Source organism: Rhinopithecus roxellana, chromosome 4, assembly GCF_007565055.1.
Source record: "Rhinopithecus roxellana isolate Shanxi Qingling chromosome 4, ASM756505v1, whole genome shotgun sequence".
NCBI classification, from domain to species: domain Eukaryota; kingdom Metazoa; phylum Chordata; class Mammalia; order Primates; family Cercopithecidae; genus Rhinopithecus; species Rhinopithecus roxellana.
In genome coordinates, this window is record NC_044552.1 from 52,087,445 (window position 1) to 52,111,396 (window position 23,952).

A 23,952-nucleotide genomic window follows, 5' to 3' on the forward strand; every position below is an offset into this window, starting at 1 on the left:
ACCCACAGCCAAGGCAGAATGGTGCAGTTTGCCCTCAGTGTCTTCAGGCTTCCAACTTTTGCTCATGTTTCCTTCTCTGTCAAATTCCTTGTGGCTTTGGAGTTTAGCTAGCTTACTTTTTATAGTTTCTTTCCCTCTCCAAGAAGAAAAAGATGATACCTTCATTTACATTTTGATTTAGAAAATGTACAGCTTTTCAGTCTTTTGCCTAAACATTGCAGTACTGAAGGCAGGGGAACTTGGGGATGGGTGGCAAGAAGACTCTTTATCAGCCTTGAAATTACATCGTCTTCGATTCTCATTGAAATCCCATCTCTTCTCTGTTTCCATAGTTTAAGTGTTTTGGGGACATCTAGGTCATTGCTTATTGTTCCAAACCTGTTCATGCTCTGGCACACTTAGAAAATGACACTACTCAAGCGACGTGCTAGGTGACTACCTGAATTTTTTGGTGCTCAAGACAATGGGTTGGGGGGGTCTTTGGTGACCCCAAGTGCTGCCTCAATTTCCAGAAGGCTGAGGGAATCAATATTTCATACACTGGAGCCCACTGGTTGGAAAACTCAGGACTGGATAATAGGTGCTGTTCAGTTTTTCTTTTCTCTTCCTTTAATGCCATTCTGCCTCTCCAAACACTTGAAGCCAAGGATTCAGAACCTTTTCTTACTGCCCTCACCTCTTTGCCACCAAATTCTCTGTGTATCTGGAATCATCCAGGGATGCGGTGAGGTGGGAGCAGGAAGGGAGAGGGCAGGGACAAGAGAGAAGATGGTGGTGGCGTGCATGAAACGGTCTGCCTCCCACTTTGTCACATTAACTCTGCTGGCAGTGGCTCTGTTTTCAGAATTATTTAATGGCAACAGAAACTACACAATTGGGCTCAAAATTCATAGTTAATTGTATATCATTTATGTGATCTCAATTTTATACTTGATGATATTCCCCTGCCTAATGTCTTGTATGAGACTTCCTTTTATCTCCCACTAGCACTGGACAGTGGTAGCTTCCATTTATTTCTCATTTAGTTCTCAGAAGCCCATGAGTTGGTCCTATTATCCCCACCTATGGATGGGGAAACCAAGGCTAAAAGGAGTTGAATATTTTGCCCCAATTCCCACAGCAGGGCTGTGGAGGAGATCGGAATCTAGTGATCACCGAACCTGGAACTGAACCTTCAGTGATTTTATCCAGCTGAACAAATAATCATTTATTGACCACCTACTGTATGCCTAGCATATGCTAAGCATCAAGCATGAGAAGATGAATTATACAAAGATGTTGCCCTTAAACTCTTTAAAGTCTCCATTGTAACCAGTCTTGGGGAGGAGGCTAAAAGGATACTGATATTGTGCTGATCATTTTAAATCTTAAATCTCACTAAACTCCCCTTGTCAGGTAGATTGCTATCAATCATGCATGTCATAATCCCCACTTCACACGTAAGAAAACTGAGTCTAATGGAGTGTGTGTGGATTAGCTGAGTGGGAATCCAGTAGAAGTGAAAAAAGCAGGATTTGACCAGTGGTCTCTCTTAAAGTTTGCACTCTTTCTGTACACGTGCTGGCTCCACACTGTGGATAAACACGCAAATGCTCCTGTATGTGCCTCTGAGTTTAGTGCTCCTAAGAGGATCACCTGAACATCCCTAGAGATGCCAGGGCTATGGGAAGGAAAGGAGGAAAGGGTGGCAGGCTACACTGCAATAAATTAACTGTGTAGGAGTGCCTCCAAAAGCATAGGGAGTGACATTTTGCTGGCTGGGGGGTTATTGAACTTTTCTATGGAATCAATCTTCATCTCCTTAAATCAGGACCTCGCATTTTCCTTTTTGTACTAAATGGAATGGCCTATCCTCTTGCCTCCTCTCCATGTGTTCTTTATGGTAGCAGATAAGTAGGAATCTATGCTTTTGCTGTGTGCTGAGATCTGAGTAACTCACATCTCCAACTGGGATTTTCCACACAGCAAGTCTCCTATCTTGAGTCACTTGATAGTAATTGGATCACTGGTCTCTAGTTTCTCAAGCTGATTCTGGAACGGCTCGCCCAGGGGAGAATCTGGTGGAATCAGTGTCTGTGGTGGGATCCCCTCCGGTCTACAGTGTCACCTCTTGGCTGGCGGGGTGTGGCACGGAGCTCCCGCTCATCACTGCACAGTAAGGAGTGTCTTTTGTACACCTGCCCCTTCTCCTAAGAATGCTTGTTGGCTTTGGCGGACACAGGTGAGACTTTTGTCAGGAAAAGCTACCTGTCTTGTTGCTTAAACCAATGTTCTCAATCTTGAGATGCAGTGCCAGATTCACCTGGAAGTATTGTTAAAATTACTGGGCCTACTGTCAGAATTTCTAATTCAGTAGGTTTGGGGAAAAACCTGAGAATTTGCATTTTTAATAAGTTCCTTGGTGATGCTGATTCTGCTGGTCTGGGGACTACGCTTTGAGAACTAATTCCGAATCAGTTAGTTTAAAAATAGTGGCATTTTGTGCTGTTCAGAGGTTCACATCACCACCGCCTTTTTTTGTTGTTGTTATTGTTCCTTTCATTGCATTCCTCATGTATTAATCTTGTTGAAATTCTTTGAAGTGAAATATCTAGAGAAGAAAAATAGCTATTTCTAAGAACTCACCACCAGATGGCACGAGAGCCCCATAAGCATTGCTTTGTAATAACGATTTCTAGCCGCAGTTTACAAAGCAGTAACTAAGGATCAGGCTACTTGTAACTTCTGGAACACATGTATAATCTAATTTGTTCTTTTAAATTTTCACCTAAACCCCAGTAGAATGGGAAGAATTGAGTGCTCTGCCTTTGATGTACGTATATGTATACGTGTATTTATAGGGATATATATATATATTCACACTGTATATATGTGTATATACATATATATCTAAATAGACAGTCATGTACCACATAACAATGTATCTGTCAGTGATGGACCAAATATATGATGGTGGTCCTATAAGATTATATTACCATATTTTTACTGTACCTTTTCTATGTTTAGATATGTTTTGATACACAAATACATACCATTGTGTTACAATTGCCTACAGTATTCAGTACAACAGCAGGCTTGTAGCCTAGAAGCAACAGGCTATACCATATAGCCTAGGTGTGTGGTAGGCTGTACCATCTAGGTTTGTGTAAGTAAACTGTATGATGGTTGCACAATGATGAGACTGTCTAAGGATACATTTCTTAAAATGTATCCTCACTGTCAAGTGGTGCATAACTGTATAGGTTTTTTCTCTCATCTTTTCTACTATGTTCCAAAATGAGTTCTCGTACCTACAGCATGTTGCAATGGCGTATTAAAGGCAGGTGCAGAAAGTTTGAACCCGTGCTTTACGTTCCTTAACTAAATGTTTGTTCCGTGGTCCTCTGGGCAGGAAAAAGCAATAAAACCATCAACTGAAAATGAAGGGCTGAGACATCTTCAGTGGCAGAGAGGAAGCCCACCATATCGGTAGGCTCTAAATGCCAACAGTTTTCACTCTGAAATGATAGAGGTGAATTAAGTTACTCTGAAATGATTCTCACATCGAGTGGTCCTGAAAACTCCCTTTCTGAGTTTCTTCAGGTCCCTTAGCTCTTTCTGGAAGGCTGCAGCCTAAGCAAGACAGGACACCCTTCAGACGAGGTACTCCTAGGTGCACACCCCAACCCAGATGTGAATGCTTTGTTTCTGACGTGCCACAGCTCTGTGCCCACTGAAGGAACAGAAGAGGGATCTGGACTGGTCCTGGCGACGACACAGAGACAACAGCGGACAAGTCCACCTCTAGGAGGACACTTTCGCATCCAGCTTCCTAATACAGTGATTTCTGGTAAAGGGGCGATTGGGGGTGCAACACTTCTCACTCACATAATCTCACTCACATTCCCAAGGGAACAACATCCTGGGAGGTTGTCAGGTGATAGTATTAAAGCTATTTTTATTTTCCAGTGTCTGAAAGTGACAATTCTTAAAATGAAAGATTTGGAAAGGGACTTACTGTTAATGCTACCCCAACCTTTACATTTTGTAGATGTGGAAGATGTGTAGATGTGGAAACGGAGTGGATCAGCTTCCTGGGACTGTTGTAAGGAGTTACCACAAACTTGGTGGCTTCAAACAGCAAAAAATGGTTCTCTCCCAGTTCTGGGGCCAGAAGTCCAAAATCAAGTTGTCGGCAGGGCCACACTCCTGTGAAGTATTTGCTCCTGCCTCTTCTGGCTTCTGGTGGTGGCTAGCATGTCTTGGCTGTGGCCGTATCACTCCAACCGCCACCTCTGTGGTCACGTTGCTTCTTCCTCTTCTATCTCAAAATTTTGCCTCTCTCTTGTAAGGGTACCTATTACATAATTGTATTCAGGGTCCACCTGGGATAATCTAGGACAGATTTTTCCTCTCAAGACCCTTAGCCACATCTTTTGCCATACACAGTTTATTATTTTGCTTTATAAGTTAACATTCATATTTTCCGGGGATTAGGCCATTAGGCCATCTTTTAGGGAGTTCACCATTCAGCCAACTACCCTAAGGCTTGTCAAAAGGTCATACAAATAGCTGATGACAGGGTCCAGTTGTGAACCCATGTATTTGATTCCTGGGTCAGTCCTCTTCTTTCTAGAGTTTTACAGACCAAGATACATGATAGCCATGGTCCATTAGAGTTAAACTTAATGGTGACACCATATACTATGGAGGATTTTAATGGTCCCAACAAATGTAGAAAGAACTTTCAGATGCAATTAGAGTAGTGTTTGTAAATCTTCAAGAATACATACAATGCACAAAGAGCAAGGATTAGAAGTGATAATGATACATTACTTATTTGGTAGAAACGTGGGGAATCAGAAGCAAGGCTCAGTAGAACTTGAGAGGGGCTGTATAAAAGTTAGAACATGGTCCAAAAATCTTCTGCCCTCCCAAGCAGAAAGTCCCTAGGCCTGCGCAGGACCTCTTGGGTGAGAGGAACAGAGTAGTGTTTTTATTATAATAGGGTGACTCAGGAGAAGTCGAAGATCTCTAGGTGTTGATTCTGGTAAATGGGGGAATAAACATCAACTGTGTCCTGCCTCTGTGAGGCCCATTACTGTGCTATTTATATTTGATTTTACTTCTCATGGATGACAGCTCATCCGTAGAGACTTCCTGCTACTGATTTATATCACTGATGATCCTCAGATCACCACCTGCAAAACAACTGGGGAAGTCAGCCTTGGCCTGGCCTCTTGAATGGTGATGGATCTGAAACTCTGTATAAATGTAGAAACATGTTTTGTAAAAGGATAAGAATTTCGTTAGCAATTTAGAAATGCAGTGATATTTTATTAACCCTTCAGGGCAGTGTGGAATTCAAGAGAAATGCTATTGAGTAGGTAGAAGGCAACCTGGGTTTTCATGTAAACCTGTCTTTCTGCATTGGCAAGCTATGGTTGGGTTTCATTTTCTTCATCTCTAAAGTAGGCATTAGGGTACTCAATGATTCACCTCACAGGGCTGCTGGAAGCAGCTAATGAAATGGGAACTTTTGGTAGAGCACAAAGCAGGGTTCAAACACAGAGACCTGTTATTCCTCTGTGGGCACGTGGAATGGGGAAGCAGGTGGTTGGGCTTAAAGAAAATTCTAATAGAGAAACTGAAGTTAAATGCCAACATTCCTCAGCTGGGCTGGCCAAGTTTTTATGGGTGTCAGCTGCTGTATGCCTCCCTCACTCCCTGTGAAAAGTGGCCAACTTTTCTCTGTTCACAGGGCCAGCTAAATTTTTCCAGGGAAGATCTAATATTTAATTAGACTTTCAGTCATTCAAGGGTGTGTGGAGTTTACATTTCGAGTTGACAGTTGAGATGATTTTATCTGATATGGCTGTGCTCTCTGATTGCTATGTGATATGGTATGAATGAAAGGTAGTGTAATATAAAACGTGGTTATCTACTTGTCTTTGTCTTAGGAAAAAATGGTTTAATTAGGGCTGGGGATTCTATTGAAGTTCCATTTTGACAGAAGGGTCTCCTGAAAATTTGATAGGCATCCTGGTATGTGTTGTGTTATCCTTGATGATGAAACTCTGTAAGGTGGATTAATTAGTGTCTGTGTTTTCTGCATCAAAACCTTCTCTCACAGATGTCCCTGTACAAATTTCTGCTCATCAACTTCACCAGCTCTTACAGAATAACGCTGATGACTTCACATCCAGGTACCTCAATGCCAGTGACTTCTCTGTGAAGGAGGATCTATACACTTGCTACGAACGCGTGTGGACCTTGTCCTGGTCCACTCAGATTGGGGATTTGCCCAATTTTATCAGGGTATGTATAGTATCCCTTTTAGTGGTATGGATTTGCTGCCCTGGAGAAATTATGCAAAAAAAAATCAGAATTATACAAATGGAAGCTGTCATGAATTATTAATTTTGTTGGAATATTCGAGTAAAGGGATTCCATGATCTTTCTTTCTGGAAGTTTTCAACACGTATTTTGTGTCTCATATCCCTGAAAAAGCAATTTAAACCCAACATCTCCCTTCCTAACTCACTGTAGTTAGTGAAGTTGTTGGTCAGTGTCCACCATGCAATAATTCTACATCTGTTATTGGATAATTTAAGCAGATGTGATTGACTTAGATGATCGTGGAAGCAGATGGCATAGCAGAAGGAAGTTTAGAAAAGAATTTGCTGTCTTTGTGTAATGACAAAACCAGATGCTCTTGCATATTTAGGGTTTTAAAAAATAATCTAATGATCATCTAGCATTTGGTTATTATAAAAAGAAGCCCAAGATGAAAATTTTTCCTAGTTGTATGGTGGTGTGGGTTATCTGATTTTCAATCAAAATTCTAGAAAGGAGATAGAGGAAGAATGGGAGACCTTGCTTTTATCTCATGGCACTGTTTCTTTCCACTTTATTTTAATAGTTTGGATTGCAAACATATAAAATGGAAAAACATGGAGAAGCAAAGTATCTCAAGACTTAGAAGATGGTTTATTGTACCTCTTTTGGCAATCGACTTGCAAATGAATATTTCTCTAATCTACTGGGGCTTTCCTTAGCCATTATTTACTGTTATGTTTCTGTATTTCAATTCGGTCACTCTACTTTCACTTTCTAGCTATCTGATTATCTGAAACACAATGAGAAAAGACCCTTTATTATTTGATTAGACAAGATTAGATTTTGGTTCCATGACAGAATTTACCAGAAATGTAACCGTTTCAGGTCTCTGATGAAAACCTTACTGGAGTGAATCCTGCTGCAGCCATGCGTGTGGTATATGATGGTGGAGTTTTTCTTGGACCCATATTTGGAGACATGTTGGCTACTGCCAACCAGCATAGTCAGGTGAGAGTGAATGGGCCATCCTAAGTGCAAGCTCCAGTTTCAAGTCTAACTCAGCTCCTCACTGATTTGTAATATGGACCCATTGATTTAGCTTCTAAGGGTCATTTTGCCTCTGTGTAAAACAGGGGTACTTATGGCTGTCGTTTTTGTACCCCCACAGGGTATGTACATTTCCCTGAAAATATAAATGCCTTGTAACCACAATATTCTATTATAATTGTTGATACTACTGTTTTGGTGCAAAAATTTGAGAATCACTATAGCTAAATATGATTTATGCTTCTATCCAAGGTATCAAAAAGTAAATGAGCTAGGTCATTCTTTTTGTCTTTAAAATGTCCTTTTTTCCCCCCTATCTTCCCATATTTCTGTTATAGGTCATCTGCTTTCCATTTGATAAAGTTTTAAAATACAAAAGCAATAAAGAATAATATCAACACCTGGGTACCCAAACTGAAAATTGACGTTGTCAACATTTTGATGTATTTATAATTTTTGTCTTTATGGAAGAAATGAAACAGAATAGATAAAATTGAAGTGTTCTTTATTGTCCATGCCATGCCAATACCTCTTCCCTTAATAAGGAAACACTGTCATAAATATAATCTGTATGCTATTAATGCATTTTTTATACATAGAGAATCAGTGGAGTCATATCTTTTTTACCTTTCTCATTTCCAAGTAGTTTTTGAGTTCTATTAGATTAACATTAGTTCCAGTGAAAGGGAAATATATATAGTCTCTCTTTGGGAATCTACCATTCTATGACAAAAGAGACCCCAACTAAAGTATCCAAATACACTCTAGTCTTTAGTTATATATTCACATAGTGATGGTGGAAGGAACACACTGAATTTATTGGTCTTTAGTAGCAAATAAAGGGCTTGTCACATAAAGTAGGTACCTGGTTGGAAATACAGAGTGATGAGAAGTCCTTATGCAGTTTAAGCATATGAAATTTACTTCTATATGACAGAGAGAAAATTTACTCAATATTTTGCACATTTAATTACAGAAATGGGTTTCAGCATGTCCGCCATCATTTTAAGAAAGTTTCATGTGTTTTGAGCCATTCATTGCAATTTAAGATTAATTACTCGGAAAATAGAAAAAAGGAATAAGAATAAGCGAATCATGAACACATTTCAGCTTGGGAGCGCTTCACAGATACTTTATGAATACCCTAGCAGATATGAAATGCATAAAATTGAAAAGAAATTTTGCCTTTTTTCAGGTGGTTGTGCGAGTGAATGACGTACCAGCTCATTGCCCAGGTTCCTGCTCTTTCCAGTACCTTCAAGGGTCAACTCCCTGTGTCCATTCTGTGTGGTACTCTGTTGGTATGATTTGTGACTTGGCTCTGAGATGGGTATAAACCTGAGACTTGCAGTGATTTTGTTAGAGGCCATGTAGCTGGTGATGGGTGGGTAGAAGACACATTAGTTCATTAGGCAGAGGTTGAGTGATGCAGCAGAAAGTGTTATGTTTTGGTCTATCTAAGATAAATGGTCATGATTTGAAATGGGGAGAAGTAGACTTTTGATGACTAAAAATGTTTTATTGTCTTTGCCCTTTATTTTGAAATACTATGTTCTTTTAAAAAAATTGATCAGCGATCTCTTCTCACTAGCTGGAGAAAATTTAAGATCGGGGCTGTGTACTACAATAATAAATACAGATGGCCAATATTTAAGTCAGCATTCAGCTCCTTGAATTTTGGGAGGGGATTGGGGGAGAGAATGAGCATTTGATGATAGTGAGGCCTCTTAAATGAAGTAATATCACTGAAAGATTATTTTGTTTGTTTTTTTAAAATTTCTTTCCTCCTTTAAGATGGTGACGTCAACCTAATGATTTATATTACCGGAACTGGTTTCTCTGGTGACTCCCAGTTCTTGCAGGTTACAGTGAATAAAACGAATTGCAAAGTTATTTTCTCAAACCAGACCAATGTAGTCTGTCAGACAGATTTGCCGCCTGTTGGAGTGCATCGGATCTTGATGTTGGTGAGACCCTCTGGTCTTGCCATCAGGGCCACTGGAGAAGACCTCTTCCTAAATGTGGAACCTAGACTGGATACGGTGGAGCCTTCCACAGCTGCGGATATTGGTAATCTGGGGAGGGTCTCACAATGTGTCTGACTCTCTGAAGCTAGTATTCTTGCTGGTAGGAATTTAGTCCTGCTGTGTAATGAATTCCATATTCACTGTGATTCACTGTCTTTTGTTTACTGACATAAGTATTTAAATGAGCAACAAACATTTGAGCCCTTAAATGAACTCACTTGCCACATAAAGGATTATAGTTTGGCTGGTGGTGTCAGGCATAATTGGGTCCTACATAACTTTCATACATGTTTGATATTTCATAAGTTTGTGGACCGATGCGCACTGGGATACTTGGCTAGCATGCAAAACCGATTGCCATTTGAGTAGTGGGCAATACAGAGAGTGGTGGGTCTTGTCAACATAACCTTATGAATTGGGTTAGTTCTATGGAAAATCAAATATTTCTCCATGACTTTCTGCTTTCTCAGGGACACAGCCAGTTAAAAACAACCCAGCCAGATTGCAAGAATCTCAGGAATACTGAGGCTTATGTTTGTTAACGAATAAACATTAGAGCATAAAACCCTTTTCCTTAATGCTTTGGATTTTTGTCATGGTTTATTCTGGAGTCCAGAGGACTGCAGCTTAGAACATATTTTAAAGCAATGTGGTTTGACCACAAACTCATTGTTCAAAAGAACAGATTTTTTTTCTGACCCTATTTTGCCTAGAAGAGTGAATTATGAGGCCCACCCCACCTTGTTTCTACACATAAAACAGAGCAAGCATAACTTGCACTTATTTCTCCATGATTTAAGGAAAGTCAGATGATATGGAGCTCAGAGTGAAAGATCATATTCTGTATTAACCCAATAATTATTGGTTTGAGTGTAGCGCATGGTGTAGTTTTCTCTATAGATTTATAAGGAGCTTTGATCTCCTTTCAGAGTTACCTTTGCTGTTCAGCCCACACATACCTTCTTTAGCTCCCTCTGCCTTAAGGCAAACAGGTGACTCGGTCATCTTTGTTTCCTCTAGACAAAGTGCTTTACACAGGTAGGGTGGCTAACTTTCCCAGTTTGCTTGGGACTGAGGGGGTTTCCAGGACACAAGACTCAGTTTTATAACTAGGATGCAGAACTCTTAGTGCTAAAACTTGGTCCCAGGAAAATTGGAATGAGTTGGTTACCCTATCAGAACATGCTGTTTTTTGAAGGAATTTCTAGGAGGATTGTACATTATTTTAGCAAAAGATGGAAAACTCTGAGCAGGGATATGCCAAACGGGTACAAATTATCTTTTATTAAGAATATGGGGAAAGGGAGAGGGAGAGAGAGAGGCTGTAGCGGCTGCTTTCCTTATTATTGGATTTAAACTTTTTCTATTAACTCTTCCTTTGCCCTGCCACCTATGAGTTAATCACTACTCACTCACTCAACACTGATTGGGCCATCCCGTAGAGCCCTGTGTGAGGTGCTGAAGACCTTGGTCCTTAAAGTGCGGTCCTGGACGAGCAGTATCTGTAATACCCATGAGCTTGTTAGAGATGCAGAGTCTCAGTCTCCAGGCCAGACCTTCTGAATCAATCTGCATTTTAACATGTCCTCAGGCAATTTCTATGAAGAGTACAGCTTGAGAAGTGATGCTCTAGGGGATTTAAAGAGAACCAGGCTGGGGCTTACCAGCAAGAAATTTACAGAATATTTGCATATGTAATGAATGGATACAATAATGTGATAAATCACCACCAACCCATTTGCAGAAGCAAAACCCTGGAAAGAATTTTTTTGAAGAAAATCTTGGCTTTGCTTTACATACTTTCTTCATTCATTTTTGTGCTGAGATAGCACTGTCTTCTTTTAAGGTACGGACCCTTGTGTGGCCATAGTTTAAACTTTCAAATGAGAGTGGCAAGATATCATCACCTCTTCAACCTTTAATTGTTACCATCAACAATAATCATAATGACAATGTATTTAGCTTTTATTACCAGGCATTATTAATGCTGGGGGTACAGTAAATAAAAACAAAGGCTCTGTCTTGGGGCAGTGATGGTTAAGTGTGTAGGATAAAAATCAAGAAGGGAAGGGGATGAAGAGGGAGGGAATGGATGGTTGTGATGGGATGGTTATTGGCATTGGAGAAATGACATGAGTGGCCTTAGAGAAGGGAGATATGGGAGAAATGAAGGAATGAATTCTGGGGAAATCTTGGGAAAGACAGTTCAAGTCAGAAGGAACATCAAGGAACAAAAAGTCTGGGGTCAAAGGGGGCCTGGCTTGTTCCAGAATGCCGTGGAGGTTGCCATGGCTGGAGTAGATTGAGTGAGGGGAGAGTAGTAGAAGATGACCCAAAGCAGGTTATATGGCCTTGGGGGATTTGAATGACCCTCAGCTCACTCAGCTTTTATTCTGAGTGAGATGGTGGCCATTGGAGGATTTCAAGCGAAGTGACATGATCTGACTTAGGCTGCTGTGTGAGAACTCACGGTAGGGAGGCAAAGATGGAACCAGCAAGACCAGTTAGAAGGGTATGACAGACATCCAGGGGAGAGATAATGTTGGCTTGGCCTAGGGTAGTGTACCTTAGAAATAGGTAGAGATATTTTATTCTTTTCTGTACCCTGAGGATCTCTTTTTTAACTTAAAAAATTGAGATATAATTCCCATATCATTTTTAAAAAGTGTAAACTCAGCAGTCTTCAGTATATTCACAAAGTTGTATACCTTATCACCACCTGATTCAACAACATTTTCAACATCTTGGAAAGGAACCTGTATACATTAGTAGTCACTCACTGTTCCTCCCTTTTCCCTAGCCCTGGTAACCACAGATCTATTTTCTGTCTAAGTGAATTTGTCTATTTTAGACATGTAACATAAATAAAGTAATGCAACGTGTAACCTTTTACATCTGGCTTCTCTACTTGGCATGATATTTTTAAGGTTCATGTATGTTGTAACATATAACAGTACTTTGTTCAATTTTATGACTAAATAATATTACATGGTATGGGTATACCATATTTTGTTTTCCATTCATCTCATCCTGTACCTTTGGATTGTTTCCACTTTTTGGTTCTTATGACTAAGACTGCTATGAATATTTGTGTACAAGGATTTGCATGAATATATGCTTTTAATTCTTTTGGGTATACACCTAAAAATGGAATTGCTGGGTCATATGGTAACTCCATGTTTAACTTCTTAAAGAATTGCCAAACTGTTTCCAAAATGGCTGCATAATTTAACATTACTACTAGCAATATAAGAGGGTTCCAATGTGTATTAGTCCATTCTTACACTGCTATAGAGAACTACCTGAGACTGGAAAGTTTATAAAGAAAAGAGGTGTAATTGACTCAGTTCAACAGGCTGTAGAGGAGGCTTGACTGGGGAGGCCTCAGAAAACTTACAATCATAGCAGAAGGTGAAGGGGAAGCAAGCGCATCTTCACATGGTGACAGGAGAGAGAGAGCAAAGGGGGATATGCTATGCACTTTTAAACAATCAGGTTTTGTGAGATTTCACTCACTATCACAAGAATAGCAAGGGGGAAATTTGCCCCCATGATCCAATTATCTCACACCAGGACCCTCTCCCAATATTGGGAATTATAATTTGATACGATATTTGGATGAGGACGCAGAGCCAAACCATATCACAATATCTCCACACCCTCACCAGTACTTGTTATTATTATTATTTTTTTCCTAGTAGCCATCTTAATGGGCATAGGATGATACCTCATTGTGGTTTTGATTTTCCTAATGACTAAAGATGTTGAGTATCTTTTCATGTCCTTATTGGCCATTTATACAGCTTTGTAGAAATGCTTATTCAAATTGAGTTATTTGTCATTTTATTGTTGAGGTGTAAGTTCTTAAAGTATTTTGGATACGAATCACTTATCAGATAAATAATTTGCAGATATTTTTTCCCATTGTGTGAGTTGCCTTTTCACTTTTTTTAATAGTGCTATTTGAAGCACACAATTTAAATTTTGATGAAGTCCAGTTTATATTTATCGTTATTGCTTGTGCTTTTGGTGTCATATCTAAGAAACTATTGCCTGATCTAATGTCACAAAGATTTATGCCCATGTTTTCCTCTGCGAGTTTTATAGTTTTGGCTCTTATATGTAGGCACCTGATTCATTTCGAGTTAGTTTTTGTACATGGTATGAGGTAGGGGTCTGTATTAGTTTGTTAGGGATGCTGCAATCAGGTACCACAAACTGGGTGTTTTCAACAACAAAAATTTATTGTCCCACAATTCTGGGGGCTAGAAGTCTGAGATGAAGGTGTCAGGAGTTTTGGTTCCTTCTGAACCAAACTTTGAGGAAGACTCTGTTCCATGTCTCTCTTAACTTCTGGTGTCTTGCAGGCAATCTTTGGTGTTCCTTGGCTGATAGAACACTGCCCCAATCTCTGCTTCATCTTCACATGATATTATCCCTGTGTCTTGTTTGTGTCCAAATTTCCCCCTTGCACCCTCGCACCAATCTTTTTTTTTTTTTTTTTTTTTGAGACTGAGTCTCATTCTGTCACCCAGGCTGGAGTGCAGTGGTGTGATCTCAGCTCACTGCAACATTTGCCTGCCAGATTCAAGCACTTCTCCTGCCTCAGCCTCCTGAGTAGCTGGGACTACAGGTGCATGCCCCCATGCTCAGCTAATTTTTTGTAATTTTAGTATAGACGGAGTTTCACCATGCTGGCCAGGCTGGTCTTGAACTCCTAACCTTGTGATTCGCCTGTCTTAGCCTCCCAAAGTGCTGGGATTACAGGCGTGAGACAACGCGCCCGACTCAAATTCCCCTTTTTATAAAGACACAAGTATTGGATTAGTGGCTTATCTTTTTTTAGTATGACCTCATCTTAGTTTAATTACATCTGCTAAGATCCCATTTCTGAATAAGGCCATGTTTGGAGTTATTGGGAGCTAGGGTAATAACATAAATTTTGATGGGGATGCAGGAGACATAATTCAGCCCTAAACGGGGTTCAACTTTATTATTTAGTATATGGAGTTGTCCCATTTTGTACATGTGCAAAAATATTAGTAGCATAATTTCTTAGAAGTTGAATTGCTGGGTCAAGAGGTTATGTGCATTAAAAATTTTGGCAAATATCAAAATATTCTCTTTAGAGGTTGCATAATTTATTGCCTATGCAGCAATGCATATGAGTGTTTATTTACCACATTTTACTAACATGGTGTGTTCCCAACCTTTTTGACATTTACCTATTTTATAGGAGAAAAAGAATATTTCATTGTAGTTTTAATTTGCATTTATTTTATTGAGACAGAAATTGAATATCTTTTCATGTGTTTAGGGGCATTGTGTTTCCTTTTCAGTGAAGTGTCTGTTTATCTCCTTAGCCCATTTTTTCTAATGCAGTATTGTTCTTTCTTACTGATTTTAAAGAGCATTTTATGTATTAAGGATATTTGCCCTTTATTATCATTTGTCTGTTTGTTTTTTATTTTGGCAATTCATAAATATTTTTAATTTTTATATAATAAAAGATGTCTTCCTTTTATGGCTTCAGGACTTGTAAAATACTTAGTACAGACTTTGCAGCTCTGAAATTTATGAAAATAAAAATTCTGCCATGTTTCCTTCTAGTTAAAAAACTTTAATATTCAAATATTTGATAAATTGGGAATTTACTTTGGTGAAGTATATAAGGTAGAAATTCAGATTTAGTTTTTTTCAGTGATATTTACTCATTTTATTTACTGAATAAATACTTTATTTTGCACTTATGTGAAATGTCACTTGTATCCTACCCTATAGCCTCATAATGATCTGAATTTCTTTCTGGACTATATTTTATTTTACCATATAGTTGATACCATAGTTACTATATAAGATATTTTAATGTCTGGCAGAAGACCTCTTTACACTTCTTTTTGAAATTTTGTTTTCTGGCTATTCTTGTTTATTTTTCATTAAACTTAAGAATCAGCTTGTCTAATTTAAGTACAAATTCTGCTTATATGTCTATTGAAATTGCATTGATGCTTTAATTTATAAAGATATGTCACCTTTATGGTGTTCATTCTTTCGATACATTTATTTTAGTTTTCTTACGTAAGTTTTAATCCATCCATTAAGTTATTCAACAGTATTTCAAATATTATTTTTCAATTTTTTTACCTTCTTAAATTTTTTTTTGTGAAGTTTGTTTCTAGATATTGTATATTTTATATCACGATTGTGTATTGCTCTTATTCATTTAACTTCAGGGTATTAGTCCACCAAGTCACACTCTCCTCAAAGGTTTTCATCAGGTTTTGTAGATTCCGATTTCTGTCCCCAACATGCCTGAAGGTAGTCTTGCTTCTGTACCCCTCCCCACCCTCAAGGAGGGTAAGGCTGTTTGGTGGCCTGACTGCCTCTCTTGCATCACCATCTGGGGAGATGGCAGACCAGAATCATCGTTATACATCATCTAGATCAAAGGCTCCTCCTCCACATGGAAACGTGTGCCATGATAGCAGAACTGGAGCCAACTCTCTTCTTGCCAACATCCGCAGGGAAGAAATGGGGGTTTTCTGTGGTTGCTCTTTAGTGGTCAGTAGAAAAATTCTGATGGCAGTGGGCGGTGATGCCAGTCATTTCTATATTTTCATAGTGACCTGAACCTAGTATGTGTAGTGTCAAATCACAAAGTTGGAAGGGCTAACATTATTATTTAAAGATGAGGAAAATGCTGACCCTTCAGCTCAGGGGCCATACTACAATGACCTGCTGAAAGTAGCTGAGCAATCTGTGGCGCTGACCCTGACTCTCAGCCACTGTTCCTTCCACCATGATGCTGTGTTACACTTGGTGTCTTAGGAAAAAAATATGTTTTATAGGATTGCAGGAATGATCTTTAAAATTTAGGGCAGAAAGAGTTTTCAGAGACTACTACCTACCTGTTCTGACTTGTGGCACGATTGTGTTCCTAGGTTTTACTCTTAAAGGTCTTCAGGATGCAGTGCTATCTCTCTCTGCCCTCCTGTCACTATTTCTCCCTTTCTATATGATAGTTTATATATTTAACTCCAGTTTTTTCCTGCAGTTTGAGCTTTGCCTTTGTTTTGACTAAGGAGTTTCATATTTTAATTTCATTATATCCATCTTGTGCATAATTAATTTTTGTCTGCCTGTATGGTTGGTGATCCCATCTGAATATGCTGTTTTTGTTACAGGAGGGCTCTGGGCCACCATCCGAGGCTCTAGTTTGGAAGGTGTTAGCCTGGTATTATTTGGATCTTACTCTTGTGCCATCAATGTCACTACAAGCAATTCAAGCAGAATTCTGTGCAAAGTTCCACCCAGGGTAAGTGGATTCCTTTCATATCTCTTTCTCTCTGGGTGAGTGACCACTATTAACATAACGGTTTCAGTGAATCACTTCTTAGAACTAAATGAATTGATGTAAACTTCTCATCATGACAGTATGCTTGTAGTAGTTACATTGTCTGTTTTGCTCTGAAGTGGGAAACTGACCCCACCAATGGAGCTTGTAATTAACATCAATTAATTTCTTTAAAAAGAAGACAACCAGGCAGTTCTGGTCTGTACTCTCAGTGAGTATTAGTGACACATAACAAATAAATTTAGCTCGTGCACATTCTGGGTGTTGACTTGCAAGGCTTATATATTGCGAAGTCTCCCTTCTCTATTAAGCAAACAACAAACAACTTAGTTTTCACCAGCAATTTTGTTTTCTAGTATGGGTATGAATTGTAGAACTTAGAAACTTCTAGAATGTGTGATTTCTGAGAAATATCTTCCTAGTTATTCTCCATTTGCTTCCTTTTCCTCTTAAAAACAAGTCCCTGACCTCTTTCTTTCATTTCAATTAGTGCTATATCATGGCCTATTAAGGCATTTGAGTCTGGGCTCTTCCCTGGTGCTGTTGGGGAGAGTCACACTCACAGCTGCCGCTGAACTTTCTATTCAGAGTTGACTTAAGCAGTATCAACATTCCTAGCACACCCATGACTCCAAAATAAAGATCCCCTGGGAGATAAGTTTCAAAATATTCTTTGATCACTAGTCCTACATTTTAATCTCATCTAGTTTCTTAAATATTATGAAAAGCTAGCTTTTATATGTAAACTACATTCAATTCCAATATGTGGTTCTACTCTAATTTGTTTAACTATTCCCTATTACCAGACATTTAGATAATTTCTAGATTTTTCTTACTGTAAACAACAGGGCTTTAATCATCCTAATAACTATGTTTTGGGGGTACATTTCTTTTCTCAGGATAAATTAATATAAATTATGAAGCTTTTGATATGTAGTATCCAGTTGTCTGAAATTCCCTTTCAAATTATACTCCTACCATCATTGTGCAAGTGTCTGATTTTTGGCACTTTGGCCAATACTGGGTTATCACTTTATTATCTTAATATATATGTGCCATTTTAATGGGTAAGACATGTACTGCTTGATTTCTTTTACCAGAGAAAATAAACATTAATAAAAAGTGAATTTTACTTTTGATCCAAGTGATAGATGCATAGGTTAAAAGGAAAATAGTAAATTATGCTTTCTTGCCCCTCCTCTCCCTTCTTCAATTCCCTCTTCCTGAAACAACCACTTTTAATTCTTTCAAATATAGTTACAATACCATTTTTATGTTAAATCAATAAAACATGTCTATATTATTCTAACTATTTAAATGATGCTGGCAGAACCAGGTAGTATATTTTTTTCTTTTATACTTCTTTGGTTTTTTTTGTCCCCCTAGAGTTCTTACTTTGTTTTCTAAACATGTCTTTTTGTTTGTTTGTTTGTTTGAGACAGAGATTTGCTTTTGTTGCCCAGGCTGGAGTGGTGCAATGATGGCTTACCACAACCTCTGCCTCCCGGCTTCAAGTGATTCTCCTGCCTCAGCCTCCTGAGTAGCTGGGATTACAGGCATGCGTTACCACACCCAGTTAATTTTTTTTGTATTTTTAGTGGAGATGGGCTTTCTCCATGTTGGTCAGGTTGGTCTCGAACTCCTGATCTCAGGTGATCCACCCGCCTCAGCCTCCCCAAATCCTGGGATTACAGGTGTGAGCCACTGCACCTGGCCATCGTGTCTTTCTTATAAGTAAAATCCAACATCTTTTAATAAAAGTTCCATCATGTCAGTTATTCATTTTCCTTGAAGCTATCTCTGTTCTCCTGTTTCAATCTAGCCTGCTTATTTTCTAGGTTTATTCTACAGATTTTATCCTAGTACTTACTTTGATTGCTTTCTTGGGTAGAGTCACTGTTTCTTGGGTTTTATATATATATATGTTTAAATTATTATTTATTTTATGAGATAATATAATTATATTTTATATTAAATATAAATTATATATATTTAAATTATTATTTATTTTATGAGATAATAACCATAAGTACATCCTATAAAAGAATGTATCATGGAGAAATTTTCTGAGTTCTCACATGCCTGAGAGTACTCTCATACTTGATGGATAGTTTAGCTAGGTATAGATATTTATTTGAAATTGCCATACTTTTGCAGAAACAATTGGTGTGTTAATTGCAAATAATTCTTATTTACCCCTTAGGGCATGTCCTTATGCATCTAACACTGCACTTGACTACTAGTCCAAGCACTTATCACTCTGTGTTGGGGACGGGGGACAGGATGGGGAGGGTGTGCAGGGTTTAGGGGAAGAGAGAGACTTGGAAGTAGCAAATATACCCTTTAAAAACAACTTTCTTAAAATTAACTTTTAAAAGTAATTCTATATGGAGTTCTCTTCCCTTAAGTCAGTCCCACTTTAAAATAAAACTGAGGTTTAATTTTTAAAATTGATTTTTCAGGGGAAAGATGGACACATTGTGAATGTGACTGTGATCAGAGGGAACCATTCTGCAGTTCTTCCCAGAGCATTTACATATGTCTCTTCCTTAAATCCAGTTATTGTGACTCTAAGCAGAAACACAAGCAACATAGCAGGTAAAATATGTGATACTGCAAGATCTTTTTCTTCTTAGAGCATTGATCCTATAAAAAGGGCATTCAATGTCCTCTGAAATTTATTATATTTTGGATTTAAGTTTTTTCCTGAAAACTAGGAGATTGCTTTTTTCATCTTAGCCATCATCAAATCAATCTCCTGATATTTGCTTTTCCATCTGTAAAATGGAACCATTGTACAGATGGGACCGTTTCCATCATGAAAAGGATGTGGGAATCCAAAAGTTACAATTCAAAATATATTTCTCGAGCATTTAGTAAGTGACAATAATGATAGCATAAACATATAATAGATGTAATTTAATCCTTGCCACTAATTTATAGGATTATTAGCTTCAATTTACAGATAAGGAAATTAAGGAATGAAGAGAATAAGTAATTTGTCTAAAACTTGAACACAGGTCATCTGTTTGTATATACCAAGTACTTATCTACTTGTAGTTAACTGTAAAATACTGCTTTTTGACAGCAGGTTCTATTGTAGCAGTTATTTAATATGATTAGAGAATAGGATATTCTGATTAACTTAGAATTCTTGTTTCTTGAGACATTCTGTGTATAAAAATAATGGACTCATTAGCACCTACTACATGAAATAATTTTTCTTTGATGATTCAGAGGATATGATAAGGTAGAATTATAATAATTTATTATCATGTAATTCCATATAGATTTGGAAGAGTAGCAGGTAAGTTCCCTTTCTGGTGAACTGAATGCCAGATAACAGGGTTTGTGGTAGTCATTATCTAAGGGTTTATTGTAAAAAAATCATCATATTTCCCAAAGAAAAAGCCTGAACTGAATTTTTCTGGTACTATTTTCGTTTTCCATAGCCCAAGAGTACATAAATAAAGAGAAGTGTCCTTTAGCTTCCAATATTATTCAGCTCAGATAGTGCAGAAGAAGAATTTGCTGCCTCAGGCGACTGAAGTGTGTAAAATTCCTTAGTGGTATAGATTCTTCCCAATGAGGTAGAAAAGGGAGGGGGAGCTACATGTTATATTCAGATTTCAGTGATTTTTGGCTTTTAATAAAATTTCTTACCTGTAATGAAAAGAATAAATATGTTATATCAGTGCCTCAGAGGCATCTAGGATTAGCTTGACAATTGACCAAGAGCTCCAAAAGTTATGTTGTTGATACATACAATGTAATGCATTCTTTTAAAAATTTATGCTTGCATTTAAATCTTTCTACAAGCAGAAAAAAGAGGAACATGTTATAAAATCCACAAAGTGTAGTAGCCTTTTGGGAATGCCTCTTTTAAGTTGGAGTGCTGCACATGTCCATCCAAGAGATGATGTTGATGATGACTGTGAGGCTGAGATGAAATGAAAATAAAAGCATAAGAGGGACCAAGGATGGGGGGTGGTGGTGAATTTGATGTGCAGGAACTTTAGTGTTAGATTCTACAGTCAGGAAAAATGGAATCTGCATGAATCCCAGCCCAACCACTTGTTAAAAAGAAGAACTTTCAAGAAATTAAATTTAACAGAGTTTGTTTGAACAAAGACTAATAGTAACTTGTTGAACCGGAAAAGATTCAGAGAGCTGCACTCTGCCACATGAGCAGGCAGCATTTATAGACAGAAAAAGGAAGTGAGGCCAGAAACAGCTCCCTGTTTGCCTTACTGGATTGGAGCATGGTCTGATCAACTGGCAGCCTGTAATTAACTGAGGCTCAGGTAGTTGAGGCTTTCAGTTTATCACAAAGTTGGGTTGCCATTCTTTATGTAGAGACTCAAGGTACAGAGACAGCCTTAGGCCAAATTTAGTTGAACTTACTATATTCCTTGGGTAAGATATGTAACTTCTTTTATCTTCAGTTCCTTCATTTGATAGGTGGGAATAATTCTTTCAAGGTAATCATGAAAATAGGAGATAAAGCAGGTAAAAGTACCTGGTCCAGGAATTGACACAGAGTAAGCACCAATAAATCTTTGTTGAAGTGAATGCCATCATTTTGCCAGATATTGAATGCTTTATAAACAAGCCAAAGAAAGGCCCTGTCTATTGGCCCTATTTTTTTTTTTTTTTTACTTCTTCATAGCACCCCAGGATCCATTAGCTCAAAAGCCTGCCAATGCTAAATTCAAACTTTTACACATCCACTTGTTTTCAATGTAGCCAAAATAAGCATATTTTTAGCCATTTAAAGTCCTTTTGCTTTGCATGCCCCATGAAACTGCACCCATCAATCAGCCATAGATAAGAAACCCTGGGGCTATAAAATACCCTAAGCCACTGATGCCTTTGGAGCTCTCTGTCCCAGAGGCTACTCAGCAGGCTACTGAGTGATGTCATCTGGACACAGAGCCCCGCTCTCTCATCTTCCCACCTCCTCCCAGTTCCCTTGCCTTCTTCCCTTTCTGGATGGGGGCCCTGTACTGTTGCCTGTGGAAGGTCTTATGCTGGGAGACTTCCTCCTCCTCTGTGAATCTGTCAAAACACCACCCACATACTGCTTGTTTTTTTGCTACTGCCACTTCATAGTCATGTCTTTTTCCTTGATCAGCACTGAAATCCCTTGAACTCACTACACTGAAGCTTCAGACTTCCCAGTAGATATTGGGAAGACTTGCAGTCAAGAGAATGGGGAGCAAGGAAGAAAATAAAGTTAATTGAGGCATTCTTGTGTACTATATCATGCCAGATTCTTTCCCAGAATATCTAACCTAATCCTTACAACAAACCACATGGGATGGGCTTTATTAACCATGTTATTGATGAAAAATCCAAGGCTTTGGGAGCTGTAAGTAAATCACCCAAAGTCACAGAGGTAGTAAAATGGCAGATCAAGGATTTGAATGCAGATTCACAGTCTTCCCACCACACCACATCCCTCTTCTTTGACTTTTCTCTTTCAAGCAACCTCTTTCTCCTCCTCATCTAATTGGCCATGGCATGCCATAGATACCAGATCTGCAGTAGTCCTCAAACGTTACAGGCTAAAGGAGTTAGAGATGCTTTAGTCCAAGCCATGTCTCAGTGGCCACACTGGGACACAGGAAAGGTGAGGACATTTATTTCCATTCCTGCTGTTGCCCACTTGATTTGGTCCACTTGATTAAGACTATAATTTTCTGCAGATTGGATTTCTCCTCGTCTATCTTTTCAATTTATCTTATAGACTGGAAGAACAGTTTTAATCATATCTTTTCCTTGCTTAGAAGTCTTTGGTGGTCACTACCATCCACTGAGTTAAGCAGACATCCCTCTGGCTTGGCTTTCTTGGTCTTTGGCCCTAGAACCACTGTCAACTTGGCCTATCTCCGCAACAGAACCCTACCTGTACCTTCCAGAATGTCACCCAATTCTCTTTTTTTCTCTCCAAGCCACTGGTTGAAAAAGTGCTATGAAAAGTTTTGGACAAAACCGTGGAATTTCTAGAAACAAATGATAAGCGCCCTTTTCTCTATGGCTTTCTTTTCAGATTTATCTTTCAAACTCCAATTCAACTCTCATCTTGCCCATTCCATCTTTCCTGATATTCATAATGTTGCTCTGATTTGAGCAATCCCAGTGCTTAATTTTCACCTCTCTTATAGTATATCTTTTACTGAAGCCATTTTGTCACCTATTTTACTACGTTAAGGCTTCTTTGAGGGCAGGGTCTGTTTTTAACTTATTTTGTGCCCCTTGCGGCATTTTCCTCATAGTACTCAATAAATATTTGAGTTAAAAGAAATTGCATGAAAGTGCCCATAGTGTACATACTTTAATAGAGTTGCTAATTAAACTAAAAAGGCATTGAAATGCAAGACAGAAGACTGGGCTCAGTCCTTGACTTAAAAAAAAAATTCTTTTTAATAATTATTAATAGCCATGAGGCTGTGGCTACTGAGCTTAGTTTCCTCAAATGCAAAATGCCAGTCATATTAATTGCCCCATATAAATAATCAGGATAGTGTGTGGACCAAGTTGGATAGCATACATGAAAGTACTCTGTCAGTTATGAGCTACTAAACTCATATACAGCATTACTGTAAGGTTCAGTGCACACTCAAATATAGCTTCAGTCTTCTACCAGTAGAAAAGTAGAGGTTGAGAAACCAATATGTGGTGCTATTTGCTGGTTATAAAGACTGTTAGCTCTGCAAACTTCTTGGTTTGCCTTTGCATGGAAATAAGTTAGTGTCTCTTGAATACAATCGTACTGCCAATTTTTCTCTTTATACCATTGAGGTTATAGACCATATCTCTGTTAAAAGAGTTGTTTGGCCAGGCAACATGGCTTTCCCCTGTAAACCCGGCACTTTGGGAGGCTAAGGCAGGTAGATTGGTTGAGCCCAAGAGGTTGAGACCAGCTTGGGCAACATGGCAAAACCCTGTTGCTGCAAAAAGTACAAAAATTAGCTGGGTATGGTGGCACATGCCTGTAATCCCAGCTACTTGGGAGGCTGAGGTAGGAGGAATGCTTAAGCCCTGGAGATCGAGGCTGCAGTGAGCCAAGATTGCACCACAGCACTCCTGGGTGACCGAATGAGACCTGTCTCAAAAAAAAAAAAAGTTGTTAGAAGTTTCTTGAAAAATTTAGGTTGGTATCAAAACTCTTAGAGTATTATGCATAGGGGTGACTGTGTATTT

General features: G+C 38.6%; 1 protein-coding gene across 1 annotated transcript in view; it reads left to right on the plus strand.

Annotated features, from left to right (window-relative positions):
- PKHD1 (PKHD1 ciliary IPT domain containing fibrocystin/polyductin) overlaps nt 1-23,952 on the plus strand; it is a 467,968-nt gene that overhangs the window by 35,640 nt on the left and 408,376 nt on the right. Inside the window, 8 exon segments of the mRNA XM_010364246.2 lie at nt 2,017-2,155; nt 3,702-3,829; nt 6,113-6,297; nt 7,204-7,326; nt 8,561-8,666; nt 9,160-9,435; nt 16,577-16,707; nt 19,209-19,344. Of these exon segments, the coding sequence (XP_010362548.2) occupies nt 2,017-2,155; nt 3,702-3,829; nt 6,113-6,297; nt 7,204-7,326; nt 8,561-8,666; nt 9,160-9,435; nt 16,577-16,707; nt 19,209-19,344 (1,224 nt within the window).